This window comes from Pyrus communis, chromosome 14 (genome assembly GCF_041283825.1).
Source record: "Pyrus communis isolate YQ-2024b chromosome 14, ASM4128382v1, whole genome shotgun sequence".
Lineage (NCBI taxonomy): Eukaryota > Viridiplantae > Streptophyta > Magnoliopsida > Rosales > Rosaceae > Pyrus > Pyrus communis.
The window spans coordinates 12,767,143-12,784,489 of NC_142578.1; the positions used below are offsets into that span (position 1 = coordinate 12,767,143).

The following is a 17,347-nucleotide window of genomic DNA, read 5'->3' on the forward strand; positions in this document are numbered from 1 at the left end:
AAGACTGTCTCATCAAAATAACAATCAACAAAAAGAGCTGTAAACATATCACCTGTCAAGGGTTCCAAATATCTAATGATAAATGGTGAATCAAAACCCACATAAATTCCCAGTCTACGTTGAGGTCCCAATTTTAGTACGTTGTGGCGATGCAACAAGCACATAAACAGAACAACCAAAAACTCGTAGAAGTGAAATGTTTGGTCAATCTCCAAACACGAGTTGTATTAATGAATATTGGTGGCTGGCTATGGGTCTCAATCTAACCAATGATGCAGCATGTAAGATGGTATGTCCTCATGCAGAGACTGGCAATTTCGTTTTCATGAGCAGAGTGTGGGCTATTAATTAAAGCCGCTTGATAAATGCCTCTGCTAAACCATTTTGAGTATGGACATGAGGAACATGGTGATCATCAAAGGTTTGATCAATGCCCAGTACCATACAGTAATCATCAAAGGTTTAAGACGTAAATTCACCAGCGTTATCAAGTCGGATTGGCTTAATAGGATGATCTTGGAACTGTACTGGTAACTTAATTATTTGAGCAAGAAGTCTCGCAAAAGCTACATTTCGAGTAGATAATAGGCAAACATGTGACCATCAGGTAAATGCATCAACCAGAACCATAAAATATCGAAATGGTCCACAAGGAGGTTGAATAGGCCCACAAATATCCCCTTGAATTCTTTGCAAAAATGATGGGGATTCAGCATCAACCTTTAGTTGTGATGGTCTAGTTACCAACTTCCCTTGAGAACAAGCCTTGCAAGGGATATCATTCATGTACCTTAATTGTCTTTATGTATGTATAATACAATCCACTTGATAAACCATGCAACTTCTCTAATATACGCTTCTGCGTATCATTAGAGGTAATGTGTAAATATTCCACATTTTCTGCACTTTTCGTTTCAATATGGTATCCATTTAGACGTATGTCTTTAAAACTCAACAAATTTTGAGTGGATTGAGTAGCGTACAACGCATTCTGTATGAACAATATTGTTCCATTTGGTAACATAATCTGGGCTTTTCCTGAGCCTTCAATTACATCTGATTGCCCTGATATTATTGTTACCTTTACTTTTGCAAGTACCAAGTTCGAGAAATACTTTCGATCTCGAAGTATTGAATGTGTGGTTGCGCAGTATTGAATGCATGGTTGCGCACTTTGCAAGGCAAAAATCTGCGCCATTGCTCTTGTTTCGAGAATAACCATAATTTTTATCCATGTTCTCTGAGTAAAGAAATTACAATTAAAAAGGAGTTTATTCATTAAACCACAAATACAAATAACAAGAGTACATTAAATATAAATGATTCAATCGGACCCATAAACTTCATTTCCTCTTTCAGTAATAAAGTCTGAAACATCCAGGTGGGTTGTGTTCAACTGTCCTGATAAATTGGACACTGGATCAGGTATTTCCATTGGTTGAGCCTAGTCGAGGAAATTAGTCTCGACACCCTTTTCCTTGAGGGAGGCTTGATACATATCCATCAGATGTTTTGGGGTACGACAAGTACTCGCCCAATGCCCATTACCACCACACCTATGGAAAACTCCTTCATGATTTCTAGGAGTGTTCATATGAGCTTTGCCTTTCTGGTGATTTGCATTCTTAAAGCTCGGGCCTGTATTATGCCTTGGAACCTGGTTGTGAAACTGGACACCATGGTTCTTGCCTTTCCCATTCCACTGGCCTCGCTTGTGGCCATGTCCTCGTTTGTAATTATTGCTACAAAAGGATGTGGTATTCCCTTCAAGGGAAGCAGCATTCACTTCTGGGAATGGTGTAGATCCAATAAGCCGGGACTGATGATTCTTCATCAGAAGCTCATTGTTTTGCTCAGCTACAAGGAGTACAGATATCAGCTGGTTGTACTCAGTAAAACCTCTTTCTCTATACTGCTGATGTAGGAGCACGTTGGAGGCATGAAAGGTGCTGAAAGTCTTTTCCAGTATATCTTCCTTGGTTATTGTTTTTCCACAGAGCTTCAACTAGGAACTAATTCTGAACATTGCAGAATTGTATTCAGCCACTGTCTTGAAATCCTGGATCCTTAGGTGAGTCCACTCATAACGAGCCCTTGGAAGAATCACCGTTTTCTGGTGATTATATCCATTTTTTAGTGCCTTTTAGAGGATTAATGGATCTTCAACTGTGAGGTACTCGTTCTTCGGTCTCTCATCAAGGTGGCGACGGATAAAGATCATGGCCTTCACTCGATCTTGAGAGGATGCATTGGTATCCTCCTTGATGGTATCCCCAAGATTTCCTCCCTCCAGATGGATCTTGGCATCCATTACCTAGGTAAGGTAATTCTTTCCAATAATATCCAGGGCAACAAAATTAAGCTTTGCCAAGTTCGTTATTTTCTTTTCTGAAAGAAAATGAGGTGTGTAAAAACTTGCAATAATACGTATTCTGGAGGAATATATTGTTAGAATTTCTGGTTCTTACAAATTTTGATCTTTAGGCCAAAATGATAAGTACTCGAAACTTCAGGTTCGAGATTTACATGATTAATGAGAAGGGCGATTGTACCGCACCATTCTCATCTAATCAAATATAGGATGGGCGATTATTCCGCACCACTTTAAATAGCAGGAAAATTTAAATATGCAGAGCAGGGTGAATGATTATACCGCACCTCCTAAAATTGCAATAAAATTTAAATATGCAGAGTAGGGTGGACGATTATATCGCACCACCTAAAATTGCAATAACATTAAATATGCAGAGCAGGGTGGGTGATTATTCCACATCACCTAAAATTGCAATAAAATTAAATAGCAGGCAAATTTAAATATGCAGGATAAGGTGGGCGATTATACTGCTCCACCTAAAATTTGCAGTAAAATTAAATCTGTAGTCCAAGATAGGCGATGATATCGCACCATTTTGGATTGCATAAATAAACATTGGGTTAGTAGTCAAGAGTTACACCAAACAACAAATCAAAGATATAAGTAACTGTTAGGTTGAGAACTAGAAGTAAACATGGTGCAAACAGTTCTTCGCGAGGGTATATCCAGCAATTGAGGCAGAGGAAAAAGAAGAACAGTAAAAACCTTAGAGGAAACTTTTTTTTTTCTTTCGGCGAAGAGAAATGAGAAAATGTTTTAGGGTTAGAGAGTCATGCTGATAACGTGTTATAAAAAGGCAAAAGTTAGAGAAATAACCTTTGGTAGGGATAGGAGCGAGGTTGTTGCAAAACATTACACAAAATGATTGCAAATTAGAGAGAAATAAGAGGATACTAAAAATATTCTAACTTTTCTTTCTTTATCTCGTTGTTGTTATTATATTGTTGTTCTTGTTTGTTGAACACTCGTAATGCTCTATTTATAGAGCAACTATCTTGGAAACAAACAAATTACACTATTAAGCATATGAAATGTTTACTGTATGCATGTGGGCATACATACCCACTATTTACAACAGTAATTATTTATTTTATTGCAAGCAATTATAGAGAACTTCAAGAGAAATAAGACTAAGTGGCCACAATTATAAGGAATTTCAAGGAAAATAAAAGTTGAATGTTGCAATTATAGGCAATTCAAAAGGAAATAAAGGTTAAGTGGAGCAATTATAGGGAATTTAAAATAAAATAAATGCCGAGTGGAGCAATTATAGGGAATTTAAAATGAAATACAAGTTTAGTGGATCAATTATTATAGGGAATTTAAAGGAAATACAAGCCTAGGCGCACCCCATGCCGCCCCACGCTGGCACCCACAAACAGAGGCGAAAACCTAGCACCCCGCCTCCAAGGTCGCCTAGGCACGCCCCAAGGTGAGTTGTTTAAAACACTAGTGCTTCGTGATGTGATTCAAACCTCTTGGACCCCAGATCCCAGTGGGGAATAACCGTGCTCGTCAAGTTTTCAAGAATTGGAGGAAAAGATCATGGATAGACGAGAAGCAATGCAAGTTTGAGGAGTACGTGCATACAATTTGTTTTTTGTTAGTTTGGAATTTAAGTCGACATTTCTTTTGAGAACAAATATTAGTAGATATGTTAAACAACAATCGTTGTAATGATTTTAGAATATTTGAATGAATTTCAATAAAGTTTTAACAGTATGTTTCAAGTTAGTTGGTTTCAAAAATGAAGAACTACTAATATTTTCAAAATTAAAAGAAACATTTTGTATATTTCCAAAGTTCATGTAAAAACTGCTTCACGATGTTAATTGTCGTCATTATATGAACAATTGAACATTGTTAATTGTTCATATAATAAAATACTCAAATTTGACATTGGGCTGATACCATGGCGAAACTAGAAAGAATATATTACTATTGTTGTGGCTACTTGAACATACAAATTAACACACTATGTCCACTTGGACACACAAATTGGCACTTCTATTGACACACTTTAATATAAGAGAGACCCATATACAATAATGGAGCTCACATGTACTAGAAGTAAAAAGTGTGTAAACAAGTTTGTTAATTTTGTATGTCCGAATAGTTTATTGTACTATTATATATATTAGAACAAACCTTACATCATGATGAAAACAAATAAATAAAAACTATAAGAGTCATACTAACTAAATACACAAAATTAACACTCTCTAATACAGGTGTGTTCCACATATTGTTGGTTATTTTAAATATTTTAATTATATTTTATTTTAAAGATTCAAAACTTATTATTATTTTATTTATTTATAATATTTAAGAGTTGTGTTTTATTTAAAGAGTGATAATCCTTTTCTAAAGAGGTATGAGAAGTTCTTTAAATAAGAAACCTTAGACAGAAAATAGAATATGTTCAAAAAAACTATCATGTCTTCTTCACTTCTCACATCTGTCATATCCCGGCCCGAGCCCCCACCACATCCCAGGGTCGACTCCACCTTAGCACACTATTGTCTGTTTTGGGCCCCGACCACGCCCTCAAGGTTTTGTTTCTGGGAACTCACACGAGAACTTCCAGTGGGTCACCCATCCTGGGAATGCTCTCGCGCGCTACTCGCTTAACTTCGGAGTTCCCATGGAACCCGAAGCCAGTGAGCTCCCAAAAGGCATCATGCTAGGTAGGGATGAGAATATACATATAAGGATCACTCCCATGGACGATGTGGGATTTCACACATCTCTGTCAGTCAATTTACATTCCTACTTTATAATTCTTGGGTAATCGATCACTACTTGGCAATCCCGTCTACCGTTGGTGTGCATAACGGATCAGACATCCTGTAAGGTTTTGGGTTGTATCTTAGAGTTGTAGGCACCGCCATAACTTGCATGTAGGGAGGTGTCTACGTCTTTAGGGCAACGACATCGTGCCTCTCTTCGGTTCATAAACCAGATATTCTTATTCCTTTTTCCTAATTTAATTTTTCATAAGTCTAATAGTGATTATATATTTAATTTATTATATTTGATCATATAAATAGTTGGTGTATTTCTGCAATATATTTATCTAAAGTCGTAGAAGTGTGATAATATAATTGCAAATTTTTACAATCTGTTTTCACAGTGCTTTAAAAGCCCAATAACTGTAGTTTTCTTGGTCGTTGAATTTTCTGGGAAAGGCTAACCGTGCCCTTCGTTGATTGCATCTAAATAGCAGTTGAACCCTTTTACTCCTGTCGTTAATTATTTGATTCTTAAATTACTAATATAGTTGCAAAGAAGTGTGTTTATAATACTGCCTTCATTGCATCTTTGATTCTCTGCATATTTTTTTTATTCGGTACGAAAGCACTTTAATACTGCTTATCTGTCATTTATTCTCTGGGATTGATCCTATATTAATTGAGCTTTCTAGTTAACTGTTTACTATTTCATGATTGCATATTCATATATTAATTGCTTTTTGGTGCTTTAATCAAATGTTTGTAATTATCACTATTAATTGATCTAAGGATATTATACAATAGTATAGTTCATTCTATATTTGTTGAAACTTTTGAATGACAAACTTGTGTAATTTCTACAGTGTTGTAGCAATCTTATTTCTCTCTCTCTCTTTCTCCTCTCTCTCACTTCTTATTAGTCAATATTACATAATAAATAACAAGTTTAGAAGAAGCCAATAGTGTTAAGCCTGAAAATTTTAGTGGCTATAATTTCCGTAAGTGGCAAAAACAAGTGAAATATTGGTTAACTATCTTAGGACTTGTATCCGCACTTGAAGAAACTCAATCAAACAAAGAATCCTCTTTTAGAGAGTCATCTTCTAAACTAACCCTTGAACTAATAGAATACCATTGTCACAACAGAATCTTAAGTGCCCTTTTTTATCACCTCTATGATGTGTATCATGCTATTACATCCACCGCCAAAGAACTTTGGGAAACTTTAGAAGCGGAATATGGAATTGTAGACACTGGGATGGATAGGTTCATGATCTCAAACTTTGATGATTATAAGATGGTTGATAACAAGTCTGTGGGGGAACAAATACATGAGCATCAGGACCAATTAAGAAGAGTTGAAAAGAAAGGAACAAAGTTCAGTGAGGACTTTAAAGTCTCCTACCTTATTGATAAACTGCCTCAGAATGACTTTGCTAGAACCCTAAGGCATAAACAAGGAGAACTTACTTTGGTTCAAGTCATGAATTAAGTAAGGGTTGAAGAGAAACATAGGTCAACCCAAAGGAAGGAAACCAAAAAGCAAACAACTGTGAACTTAATTGAAAATGACACCAACAAAATTGGCAAAAACAAAAACAAGTTCACCAAAAATAATAAGAAGAATTTCAAACCAAAGAGAACAAATTTTAAGTTAAAATCACCCAACCAAAATAAGAACTTCAAGAAGACTCAAACACATTTGAAGTATGATTCCCTTGTCAATTTTATTTATGAAAATAAGAATTGGTGGGTAGATTCTGGAGTTAATGTACATGTCTATTTTGATCGTGAATGTTTCAAAACCTACTAGGAATCACGTGGCAGACGTGTAACTCTAGGGAATGACTCAATGTCTCAAGTGCTTGGAATTTGAGTCATTGATGGCATCTGGAAAGGTCTTAATTTTGATGGACGTGCGACATCTACCTGATATTAGAAGAAATTTAACTAGTGGATCATGTTTGGTAAAGCAAGGCTATAAAGTTGTAAGGTTGTAATAACCAAGAATAATGTATTTATTGGAAAACATTTTATTAGTGAAGGATTGTTTTGTTAAGTGTCTCTTCCAAGTGCAATACTCTTCCAAAAGTTCTCAATGTTGAATCTAGTAATGTTTGGCATAGACGGTTGGGACATGTAAATTTGTTCAAAATTAGGAAAATGATGGATTTGGACCTGGTCCCCAAGTCAAACATGAATCTCAAGCATAAGTGTGAAATTTGTGTGCAAGCAAAACAACCCAAGAAACCTTTTAAGTCCATTGAAAGGAATACCCAAATTTTAGAGCTTATACATAATGATGTTTTTGCCTCAAATAAATCACCTACTAGAGCTGGTAATAAGTATTTTGTCACATTTATAGATGATTGTTTGAAGTATAGTTATATTTATTTGATAAAGTCTAAGGATGAAGTATTCGGTAAATTTAAGATTTACAAGACAGAAGTGGAAAATCAATTAGATAAAAGGTTAAAGAGACTTAGGTTTGATAGAGGTGGTGAGTACACTCTTACTGATCTTAGTGTTTTCTATGAAAAGAATGGTATTATATACGAAGCCTTATTCTCCTCAATCCAATGGAGTTGCAGAAAGGAAGAATATGACCTTATTGGACATGGTGAACGCAATGCTTTTGAGTTTTGGATTACCTAAAAATTTGTGGGGGGAAGCAATGTTGATTGCATGTTTTATATTAAATAGAGAAATCATTAAAGACAGCATTACTACTCCATATGAAATATGAAAATAGAACTCCAAAACTTCAAGGCTTGAAAGCGTGGGGGTGTTTGGCTAACGTTGCAATCTCGGAACCTAAAAGAAAGAAGATATGACCTAAAACTATGGATATTGGTTTCTAGTCATCAACTCTGAAATAAATGAAATTTCGAATAACACTATATTGGAGTCTAAGGATGCAACATATTTTGAAGACATGTTTCCTTTCAAGACTAGAATGCAAAAGCAAGTGGCATATAGATCATGCATTAGCACTGATAAAGCCTCCACAAGCATTAGCCATCAAGTTATAAATGAAGAAGAGCCTCCAGCAGAACTTAGAAGGAGCAAGAGACCTAGAGTGGAGAAAAGCTTTGGTGATGATTTTTATACCTTTTTAACTAAAGATGATCCAACAACATATAAAGAAGCCATGATCTCCGTCAATGCTCCATTTTGGAAAGAAGCTATAAATAGTGAAGTTGAGTCTATTTTACAAAACAACACTTGGGAGTTAACGGATTTACCACCCGGTACTACACCAATTGGTCGTAAATGGGTATTTAGGAAGAAACTAAAGCCTGATGGAAGTATATACAAGTACAAAGCTAGGCTAGTTGCCAAGGGATTCACTCAAAAGAAAGGAATTGATTATTTTGACACTTACACTCCTGTGTCTAGGATTACCACAATTAGGATCCTTATACCGTTAGCTTCTATACACAATTTAGTAGTTCATCAAATGGATGTCAAAACAACAATTTTGAATGGAGACTTAGATGAAGAAATTTACATGGAGCAACCCGAAGGATTTATAGTGAAAAGGCAAGAACATAAAGTGTGTAAGTTGGTTAAGTTGTTATATGGACTTACGCAAGCTCCAAAGCAATGGCATGAGAAGTTTGATAAAGTCATTTTAGAATGTGATTTTGAAATTAATGATCATGAAAAGTGTCTACTATAAGGAATGCAATGGACAATGTATTATTTTATGTTGTGTTTACGTTGATGATATATTATTATTTGGAACAAGTCTGGAAATTGTGAAAGATGTTAAGTCTTATCTATCAAGGGGGTTTGATATGAAAGATCTAGGAGAAGCCAATATTATTTTTGGAATGAAAGTAGAAAAAACACAAGCAGGTTTTATTATAAACCAAGCTAGTTTCAATTGAGAAAATGCTTAAGAAGTTGAATTTTTTCAATTGCAATCTTGTCTTGACACCATAAGTGTGTGCTTACTTAAAATAGTGGTGAACCCGTGTGTCAACTCCAGTATTCTCAGATGATTGGGCCTTTGATGTATGTAGCAAATAAAATTAGACCCGATATAGCTTATGCGATTGGAAGGCTAAGTAGATACACTCATAATCCAAGTAAAGAACACTAGAATGCTTTAAGGCGAGTGTTTAAGTATCTAAGAGGAACTTTGGATTATTCTATAAACTATAAAGGATTTCCTTATGTAGTAGAAGGGTACAATGATGCAAATTTGATCACAGATAGCTCCGAAGTGAAATCTACTTTAAGATATGTATTTTTGTTGGGAGGAGCAGCTATATCTTGGGGATCTAAGAAACAAACAATAATTTCCGGAAGTACAATGGAATCTAAACTCATAGCTCTTGATACTACTAAATGGATTAAGAATTTTTTGCTTGATATTCCATTGGTGAGCAAGCATATACCTGCCATCTCCATACATTGTGATAATAAGGCCGTGATAGGTTTAGTGAGGCACACACATACCAATAAGAAATTAAATAGACATATCAATGTTAGATACAAATTAGTGAGGAGCTTGTTAAATAAAAAAGTTGTTTCTTTGGACTATGTGAAATCAGAAAAGAACTTTGCTGATCAATTGACCAAAGGTTTATATAGGAATAGAGTCCTAGAGTTGTTGAGGGGGATGGGCTGAAACCTATAAGGAAGTCACCTAGGGAGGAAACCCAACCTTTGTGATTGGAGATCCCATGAAGAAGGTTCAATGGGTAGAAACAATCCACATTGCGTGACTTATATTCCAGCACTCTAAAATAGGAGATTTGAAATAAAATCCTCTGCTCATCCTTATGACATTTGTGTTGATAATATGTGATGTTAAGGAAGGACATTGTCTTGAATGAGTTCGAAGGCGGGCAATCTCCCCTAGAGTACATGTCACATGTACTCTTGGAGGACTCACCTAAATGAGAGTAGTCGTGAGGCCGCGACTGCGAGAATTGGGTTGTTCTCTAAAAACACTCATGAGAATCGAGATTAAGAGCATGGCCATAAATAGCGCTAACCCGCGCCAAGTTTTTGATTAGTACTACGTGTGTCAAATGTTGTAATTTGAATTAGAGGAATCTAGTTCAAGACTTAGTTCACTATGATTCCTTCAGGTGAAAACTATGAACACTAGGTGTTGGTTCAAGTCCAAAAGACACCTACACTCATTGCATGGTATACAAATTGCCTATACTTCCATTTCTGCAATTGTGTCTATTTTATTCCTCATAGAGTTTTGAATCTTGTGGGGGATTGTTGGTTATTTTAATTATATTTTATTTTAAAGATTCAAAACTTATTATTATTTTATTTATTTTTAATATTTAAGAGTTGTGTTTTATTTGAAGAGTCATGATCCTTTTCCAAAGAGGTATGAGAAGTTCTTTAAATAAGAAACCTCAGACATAAAATAGAATACGTTTAAAAAAAAAAAAAAATTATTCTGTCTTCTTCACTTTTCACATCTCTGTCAGTCAATTTACATTCCTACTTTATAATTCTTGGGCAATTGATCACTACTTGGCAATCTCGTCTACCATTGGCGTGCATAACAGTTTAGACATCATGTGAGGCTTTGGGTTGTATCTTGGAGTTGTAGGCACCACCATAACCTGCACGTAGGGAGGCATCTACAGCTTTAAGGCAATGATATCGAACCTCTCTTCGATTTACATGCCAGATATTCTTATTCCTTTTTCCTAATTTAATTTGTCATAAGTCTAATAGTGATTATACATTTAATTTATTATGTTTGATCATATAAATAGTTTGTATATTTATGCAATATATTTCACACATATATTTAGGCCTGGTAAACGGGTCATGTCTGTCGTGTTCGTGTCGTTTTCGTGTAACACCTGTTATATTAACGGGTCGTGTCGTCACACCCATTATCTTAACGGGTCCTTAACAGGTCGGGTCACTTTACCCAACGGGTAAAGTGACCCGACCCGTTATGACCCACTATGACCCGTTAAGAAAAATGTTTTTTTTTCCTTAAATTTACACATACCACACATTGCCACATAAATATTACTTCAAAACATTAAAACACATTTGTCGTTTAAGTACTACATCTACACTTGAAAATAAGAGCCTAATAAACAAACATCCATACACTACTAATTTATTACAAAATATTAAATGTGCAAGGATATGCAAAATGAAAGAGTTTTTGCTTTCAAGGTTGTGAAGCCTTTCTCAAAAGTTTAAACCTTGCCAATGGAACTCAAAGCTTGCATGTTATTCCTTTTACAAAATCCACAATTTTCATCGATCATCATGACATATGATTTTGTGGTATCCACTAGTGTAAATATTTTAAATTGAAGATCGAATTCATCTCTGAATGTTTGTTTTTTGCGATTTTTGGCGTATGCGATCTTGAAGCATATACAAACAAGTTTGACGGTTGGATCATTGAAATTATTTTCGTAGAATGCGTATCCCATCAAAACGATAGATTCACTAACATTAGAGTTTATTTATACTTTCATTAAGTATAACATAAGATTTTGTGGTATCTACTAGGGTAAATATTTTAAATTGAAGATCGAATTCATTCATTGTATTCATATAGGGTTAAGGACTGTAGCTCTAAAAAATCATCAAAATTGGAGTGAAAATAACCGTTAAATAGTGATTTTTCCTTGATAACCGTCGAAAAGTTTTGTCCCATTACTTGATCTCTAAATTTTTGTTTTTTTGAAATTTTTGGCGTATACGATCTCGAAGTATATACAAACATGTTTGACGGTTGGATCGTTGAAACTAGTTTCATAGAATGCGTATCCCATCAAAACAATATATTCACTAACACTTAAGAGTTTATTCATACTTTTATTAAGTATAACATAAGATTTTGTGGTATCCACTTGTGTAAATATTTTAAATTAAAGATCGAGTTCAGTCATTTTATTCGTATAGGGTCAAGGAGTGTAGCTGTAAAAAAATCATCAAAATTGGAGTTAAAATAACCGTTAAATCGTGATTTTTCATTGATAACCGTCGAAAGGTTTTGTCCCTTTACTTGATCTCTGAATGTTTCTTTTTTGTGATTTTTAGCGTATACGATCTTGAAGCATATACAAACAAGTTTGACGGTTGGATCATTGAAATTAATTTCGTAGAATGCGTATCCCATCAAAATGATAGATTCACTAACACTTAACAGTTTATTCATACTTTCATTAACATAAGATTTTGTAGTATCCACTAGTGTAAATATTTTAAATTGAAGATCGAGTTCATTCATTGTATTCACATAGGGTCAAGGAGTGTGACAGTAAAAAATCATCAAAATCGGAGTTAAAATAACCGTTAAATCGTGATTTTTCGTTGATAACCGTCGAAAGGTTTTGTCCCGTTACTTGATATCTGAATGTTTGTTTTTTGAAATTTTTGGCGTATGCGATCTCGAAGCATAAGCAAACATGTTTGACGGTTGGATCGTTGAAACTAGTTTCCTAAAATGCGTATCCTATCAAAACAATAGATTCACAAACACTTAGAGTTTATTTATACTTTCATTAAATATAACATAAGATTTTGTAGTATCCACTTGTGTAAATATTTTAAATTGAAGATCGAATTCTTTCATTGTATTCATATAAGGTCAAGGAGTGTAGTTGTAAAAAATCATCAAAATCGGAGTTAAAATAACCGTTAAATCGTGATTTTTCGTTGATAACCGTCGAAACGTTTTGTCCCGTTACTTGATCTTTGAATGTTTGTTTTTCGAAATTTTTAACGTATGCAATCTTGAAGCATATAAAAACATGTTTGACGGTTGGATCGTTGAAACTAATTTCATAGAATGTGTATCCTATCAAAACAATAGATTGACTAACACTTAGAGTTTATTTATACTTTCATTATGTATAACATAAGCTTTTGTGGTATCCACTGGTGTAAATATTTTAAGTTGAAGATCAAGTTCATTCATGATATTCATATAGGGTCAAGGAGTGTAGCTGTAAAAAATCATCAAAATCGGAGTTAAAATAACCTTTAAATCGTGATTTTTCGTTTATAACCGTGGAAAAGTTTTGTCCTGTTACTTGATCTTTGAATGTTTGTTTTTTGCAATTTTTTGCTGATGTAATCTAAAAGCATAAACAAACAAGTTTAACGGTTAGGATCGTTGAAATTAGTTTCGGAGAATTTGTATGCCATCAAAATGATAGATTGACTAATACTTGGAGTTTATTTATACTTTCATTAAGTATAATATAAGATTTTATGGTATCCACTTGTGTAAATATTTTAAATTAAAGATCGAATTCATTCATTGTATTCATATAGGGTCAATGAGTGTAGTTGTAAAAAGTCATCAAAATCGGAGTTAAAATAACCGTTAAATCGTGATTTTTCGTTTATAACCGTCGAAAAGCATTGTCCCGTTTCTTGATCTCTGAATGTTTGTTTTTTGTGATTTTTTGCTGATGTGATCTCGAAGCAAATACAAACAAGTTTGACGGTTGGGATCGTTGAAATTAGTTTCGGATAATTCGTATCCTATCAAAACGATAGATTGACTAACACTTAGAGTTTATTTATACTTTCATTAAGTATAACATAAGATTTTGTGGTATCCACTTGTGTAAATATTTTAAATTGAAGATCAAATTCATTCATTGTATTCATATAGGGTCAAGGAGTGTAGCTGTAAAAAATCATCAAAATCGGAGTTAAAATAACCGTTAAATTGTGATTTTTCGTTTATAACCATCGAAAAGCATTGTCCCGTTTCTTGATCTCTGAATGTTTGTTTTTGGTGATTTTTTGCTGATGTGATCTCGAAGCAAATACAAACAAGTTTGACGGTTGGGATAGTTGAAATTAGTTTCGGATAATTCGTATCCCATCAAAACGATAGATTGACTAACACTTAGAGTTTATTTATACTTTCATTAAGGATAACATAAGATTTTGTGGTATTCACTTGTGTAAATATTTTAAATTGAAGATCAAATTCATTCATTGTATTCATATAGGGTCAAGGAGTGTAGCTGTAAAAAATCATCAAAATCGGAGTTAAAATAACCGTTAAATCGTGATTTTTCGTTTATAACCGTCGAAAAGCTTTGTCCCGTTACTTAATCTCTGAATGTTTTTTTTTTTTTTTGTGAGTTTTTTCTGATGTGATCTCAAAGCATATACAAACAAGTTTGATGGTTGGGATCGTTGAAATTTGTTTCAGAGAATTCGTATCCTATAAAAACAATAGATTGACTAACACTTGGAGTTTTTTTTATACTTTCATCAAGTATAACATAAGATTTTGTAGTATCCACTGGCGTAAATATTTTAAATTGAAGATCAAATTCATTCATTGTATTCATATAGGGTCACGGAGTGTAGCTGTAAAAAATCATCAAAATCGAAGTTAAAATAACTGTTAAATCGTGATTTTTCGTTTATAACCGTCGAAAAGTTTTGTCCCATTACTTGATCTTTGAATGTTTGTTTTTTGCGATTTTTTGCTGATATGATCTCGAAGCATATACAAACAAGTTTGACGTTAGGATTGTTGAAATTAGTTTCGAAGAATTCGTATGCCATCAAGTTCAATGGGGTGTGTGTGTATATATATATATATTTATTAAGTAGATTTAAATCTATTTATTTTGTACGTATAATTGATTGGTACACGGACTAGTACATCACGTGAGTCATTATAAAAATAGTGAGATAGGTCATATTTGTGATAAAAAGTTAATAACTTAAAAAAAAATAAAAAATTTCTCACCACTTCTATTAATTTTCATTTTTCCCACTTTTTTTTGTTTCATTTTCAACTTTTCTTATAATTTTCACTTTTCCCTCTGGCAACCTACGGTGCCTACCCATCTTTCCCTAATTCCCTCTCTTTTTTGTTTCCTATTCAACTTTTCTTATTATTTTCATTTTCCCTCCCTTTCTCTTCAAAAAGGTGGCACTGCAGGGAATGGAATGGAATTATCAATTATGGAATCAAATCAATGGATGCATATTAATTAATAATTATTATAGTTTTTATAAAATTTAATTCAAAATTTAATATATATATATATATAATTATTATAGATAGTTAATATTTTAGGGGTATAATTATTATAGTTAATTTAATATATATATATATATTTATTATAGTTTTTAGGGGTATAAAATTGTTAAATTAATATATATATATATATAATTATTACATTATTTTTTTTAGGGTTATAAAATTATAAAAATAATATTCTGCTTACCGTGTATCGTGTTACCCACGTGTATACCCGATAACGACCCGATTCGTTATCGTGTCGACCCGAACACCTGTTAATTTCGTGTCGTGTCGTGTCAGGTTATCGGGTCGTGTTAGGAATTGCCAGGCCTACATATATTGGTAGGATTGACCTCTATTAGAGAGTGTGTTAGTAAGTGGGTAAACTTTTGTGTATCCAAATTTTTTAATTTAAACTAAAAAATATATAATGAAAAGAACAATCTAGTTCTCAGTCATTTTCATCCTGGCCATGGACACTGCCATCTTCACATAGAACAAATCTTGGACATGATCCAAGAACCGAAAATACATGTACCTTCATGTCTTGTCAAGAACTAAAAAACTGCAAACTCCCCAAAATCAGACAATGAAACCTAGGGCTGCATAAATATAAAACCAAGGAATCTCATCACGTTTGTTGTCCACATCTTGGACGACATTGTTCTTATTATCTGCATCAATTTCTCTGTACTCATTTGGAAGTGGAGTGCCACAAAGTTAAAGGTTCCCCTCAAATGCAGAAGCATTGAAGCTCTGGAGCTACATGCTCGTTGGTATTTTTCCTTCGAGATTATTGTAGGAGACTTTAAATACTTTCAAGAAATTAAGGCTCTTCATTGACGAGGGGATTTTCCTGACAAATGATTTGTGGAGAGATTCAAACCCTCTAAATATTCTAGGTTCGATATTTGGTCTGGAATGTTGCCAGAGAAGTTGTAGCCTCCAAGATTCAACCCATGAAGAAGCTGCAATTGGTCGATCTCAGTAGGTATAGGTCTATTATTCCAGGAAAGTAAAACAGTCTATGCAGCAAAAACATTAGATTTTTATTACACTGTTGAAGAGGGGAAGTTCAAATTCATAACCGTTTACTGGAGATGCATTCACCATTAGCATTGGCAATCTACAAAGTTGTTTTGGAAATTCACCTGAAATTTGGTTTGCTGGCATTTCCATATAAAAGAGTTTTGGAAGAGTTCCCAACCAACTTGGAATTGACCTTGTGATTTGATTACCAATCAGCTGCAATATCACTAGACTCTTTAGGTTTGATAACTAACCATGTATCTGACTAGTTACCCCACAGTTAGCCAAACCCAATACATGAAGATTTTGGAATTTGTGAAAATCAACCATGTAATCATCAATTAGCATTGTCTCGTGGTCAAACGAACTTGTAAGGATGAGTGTGTGAAGACTTTTACAACCCATTAATATCTTCATTGCCCATGTGAAATTGGTCAATCGTATATGAGCAAGCGAGAGAAAGGACATGGATTTCAATGAAAGAATCTCAAGTTGTATTTATCCTTCTAGATAAGGATTATTACTCAACCAAACTACTTTTAGTGAATTGCATGAGTAAAGGCTTATCAGCAAGATACCCGTGAAGTTATTCCTAATAGGTCAAGCTTACTAAGGTGACTGAGTTTGGAGAAATTAGGTGTGGTAAGATCTCCTTCCAAGTAGTTGAATCCCAAATGTATTCCTAGGAGGTTTGTGCAATTTATCAAAGAAGGGGGCAAATTAGCTTCTAAACTATTGAAATCAAAATACATGAATTTTAACTTGGAGAGCTTTCCGAAATTGGATGGGATCACACCACTCAAATGATTATAATAGAGGTCAAGGATTACAAGGTGGGTGAGGTTGGAAATTCTTTCACTAATGGCTCCATTTAGTGAATTGAGAGGTAATATAAGTTCCTCAAGTTTGGTAGCATTATAGATATCTTCTGGATGGGATCCTGACAAATTATTGTGACCGGCATGAAATATTTGCAATTTGGAACACCCCTCCTGCGAGCACACAAAAAATGTCGGCACTAGATTCATTAGAGGAAAAAAAATCCAAAAATCTTCTCGAAGGACATGATCGGTGAAAAATAAATGAAGGGATATATCCAAAAAAGGTGGTGTTGTTGACATTGAAACGAGTAAGGTTCCAAGCTTGTTGGAAGAAAGAAGATGGAATTCCACCATGGAAGTGATTGCTTAA

General features: G+C 34.1%; 1 protein-coding gene and 1 pseudogene across 1 annotated transcript; both read right to left on the minus strand.

Moving 5' to 3' along the window:
- Window positions 1-1,444: 1,444 nt before the first annotated feature.
- LOC137712213 (uncharacterized) lies at window positions 1,445-2,311 on the minus strand. Its single transcript, XM_088683965.1, has 2 exons — window positions 2,168-2,311; window positions 1,445-2,005 (listed from the first exon to the last, which is right to left on the minus strand). The coding sequence occupies exons 1-2, from the start codon at window positions 2,309-2,311 to the stop codon at window positions 1,445-1,447; spliced, it is 705 nt and encodes a 234-aa protein (XP_088540091.1).
- Window positions 2,312-15,571: 13,260 nt separating this feature from the next.
- LOC148691255 (receptor-like protein 2) lies at window positions 15,572-16,908 on the minus strand (annotated as a pseudogene).
- Between the last annotated feature and the right edge of the window lie 439 nt (window positions 16,909-17,347).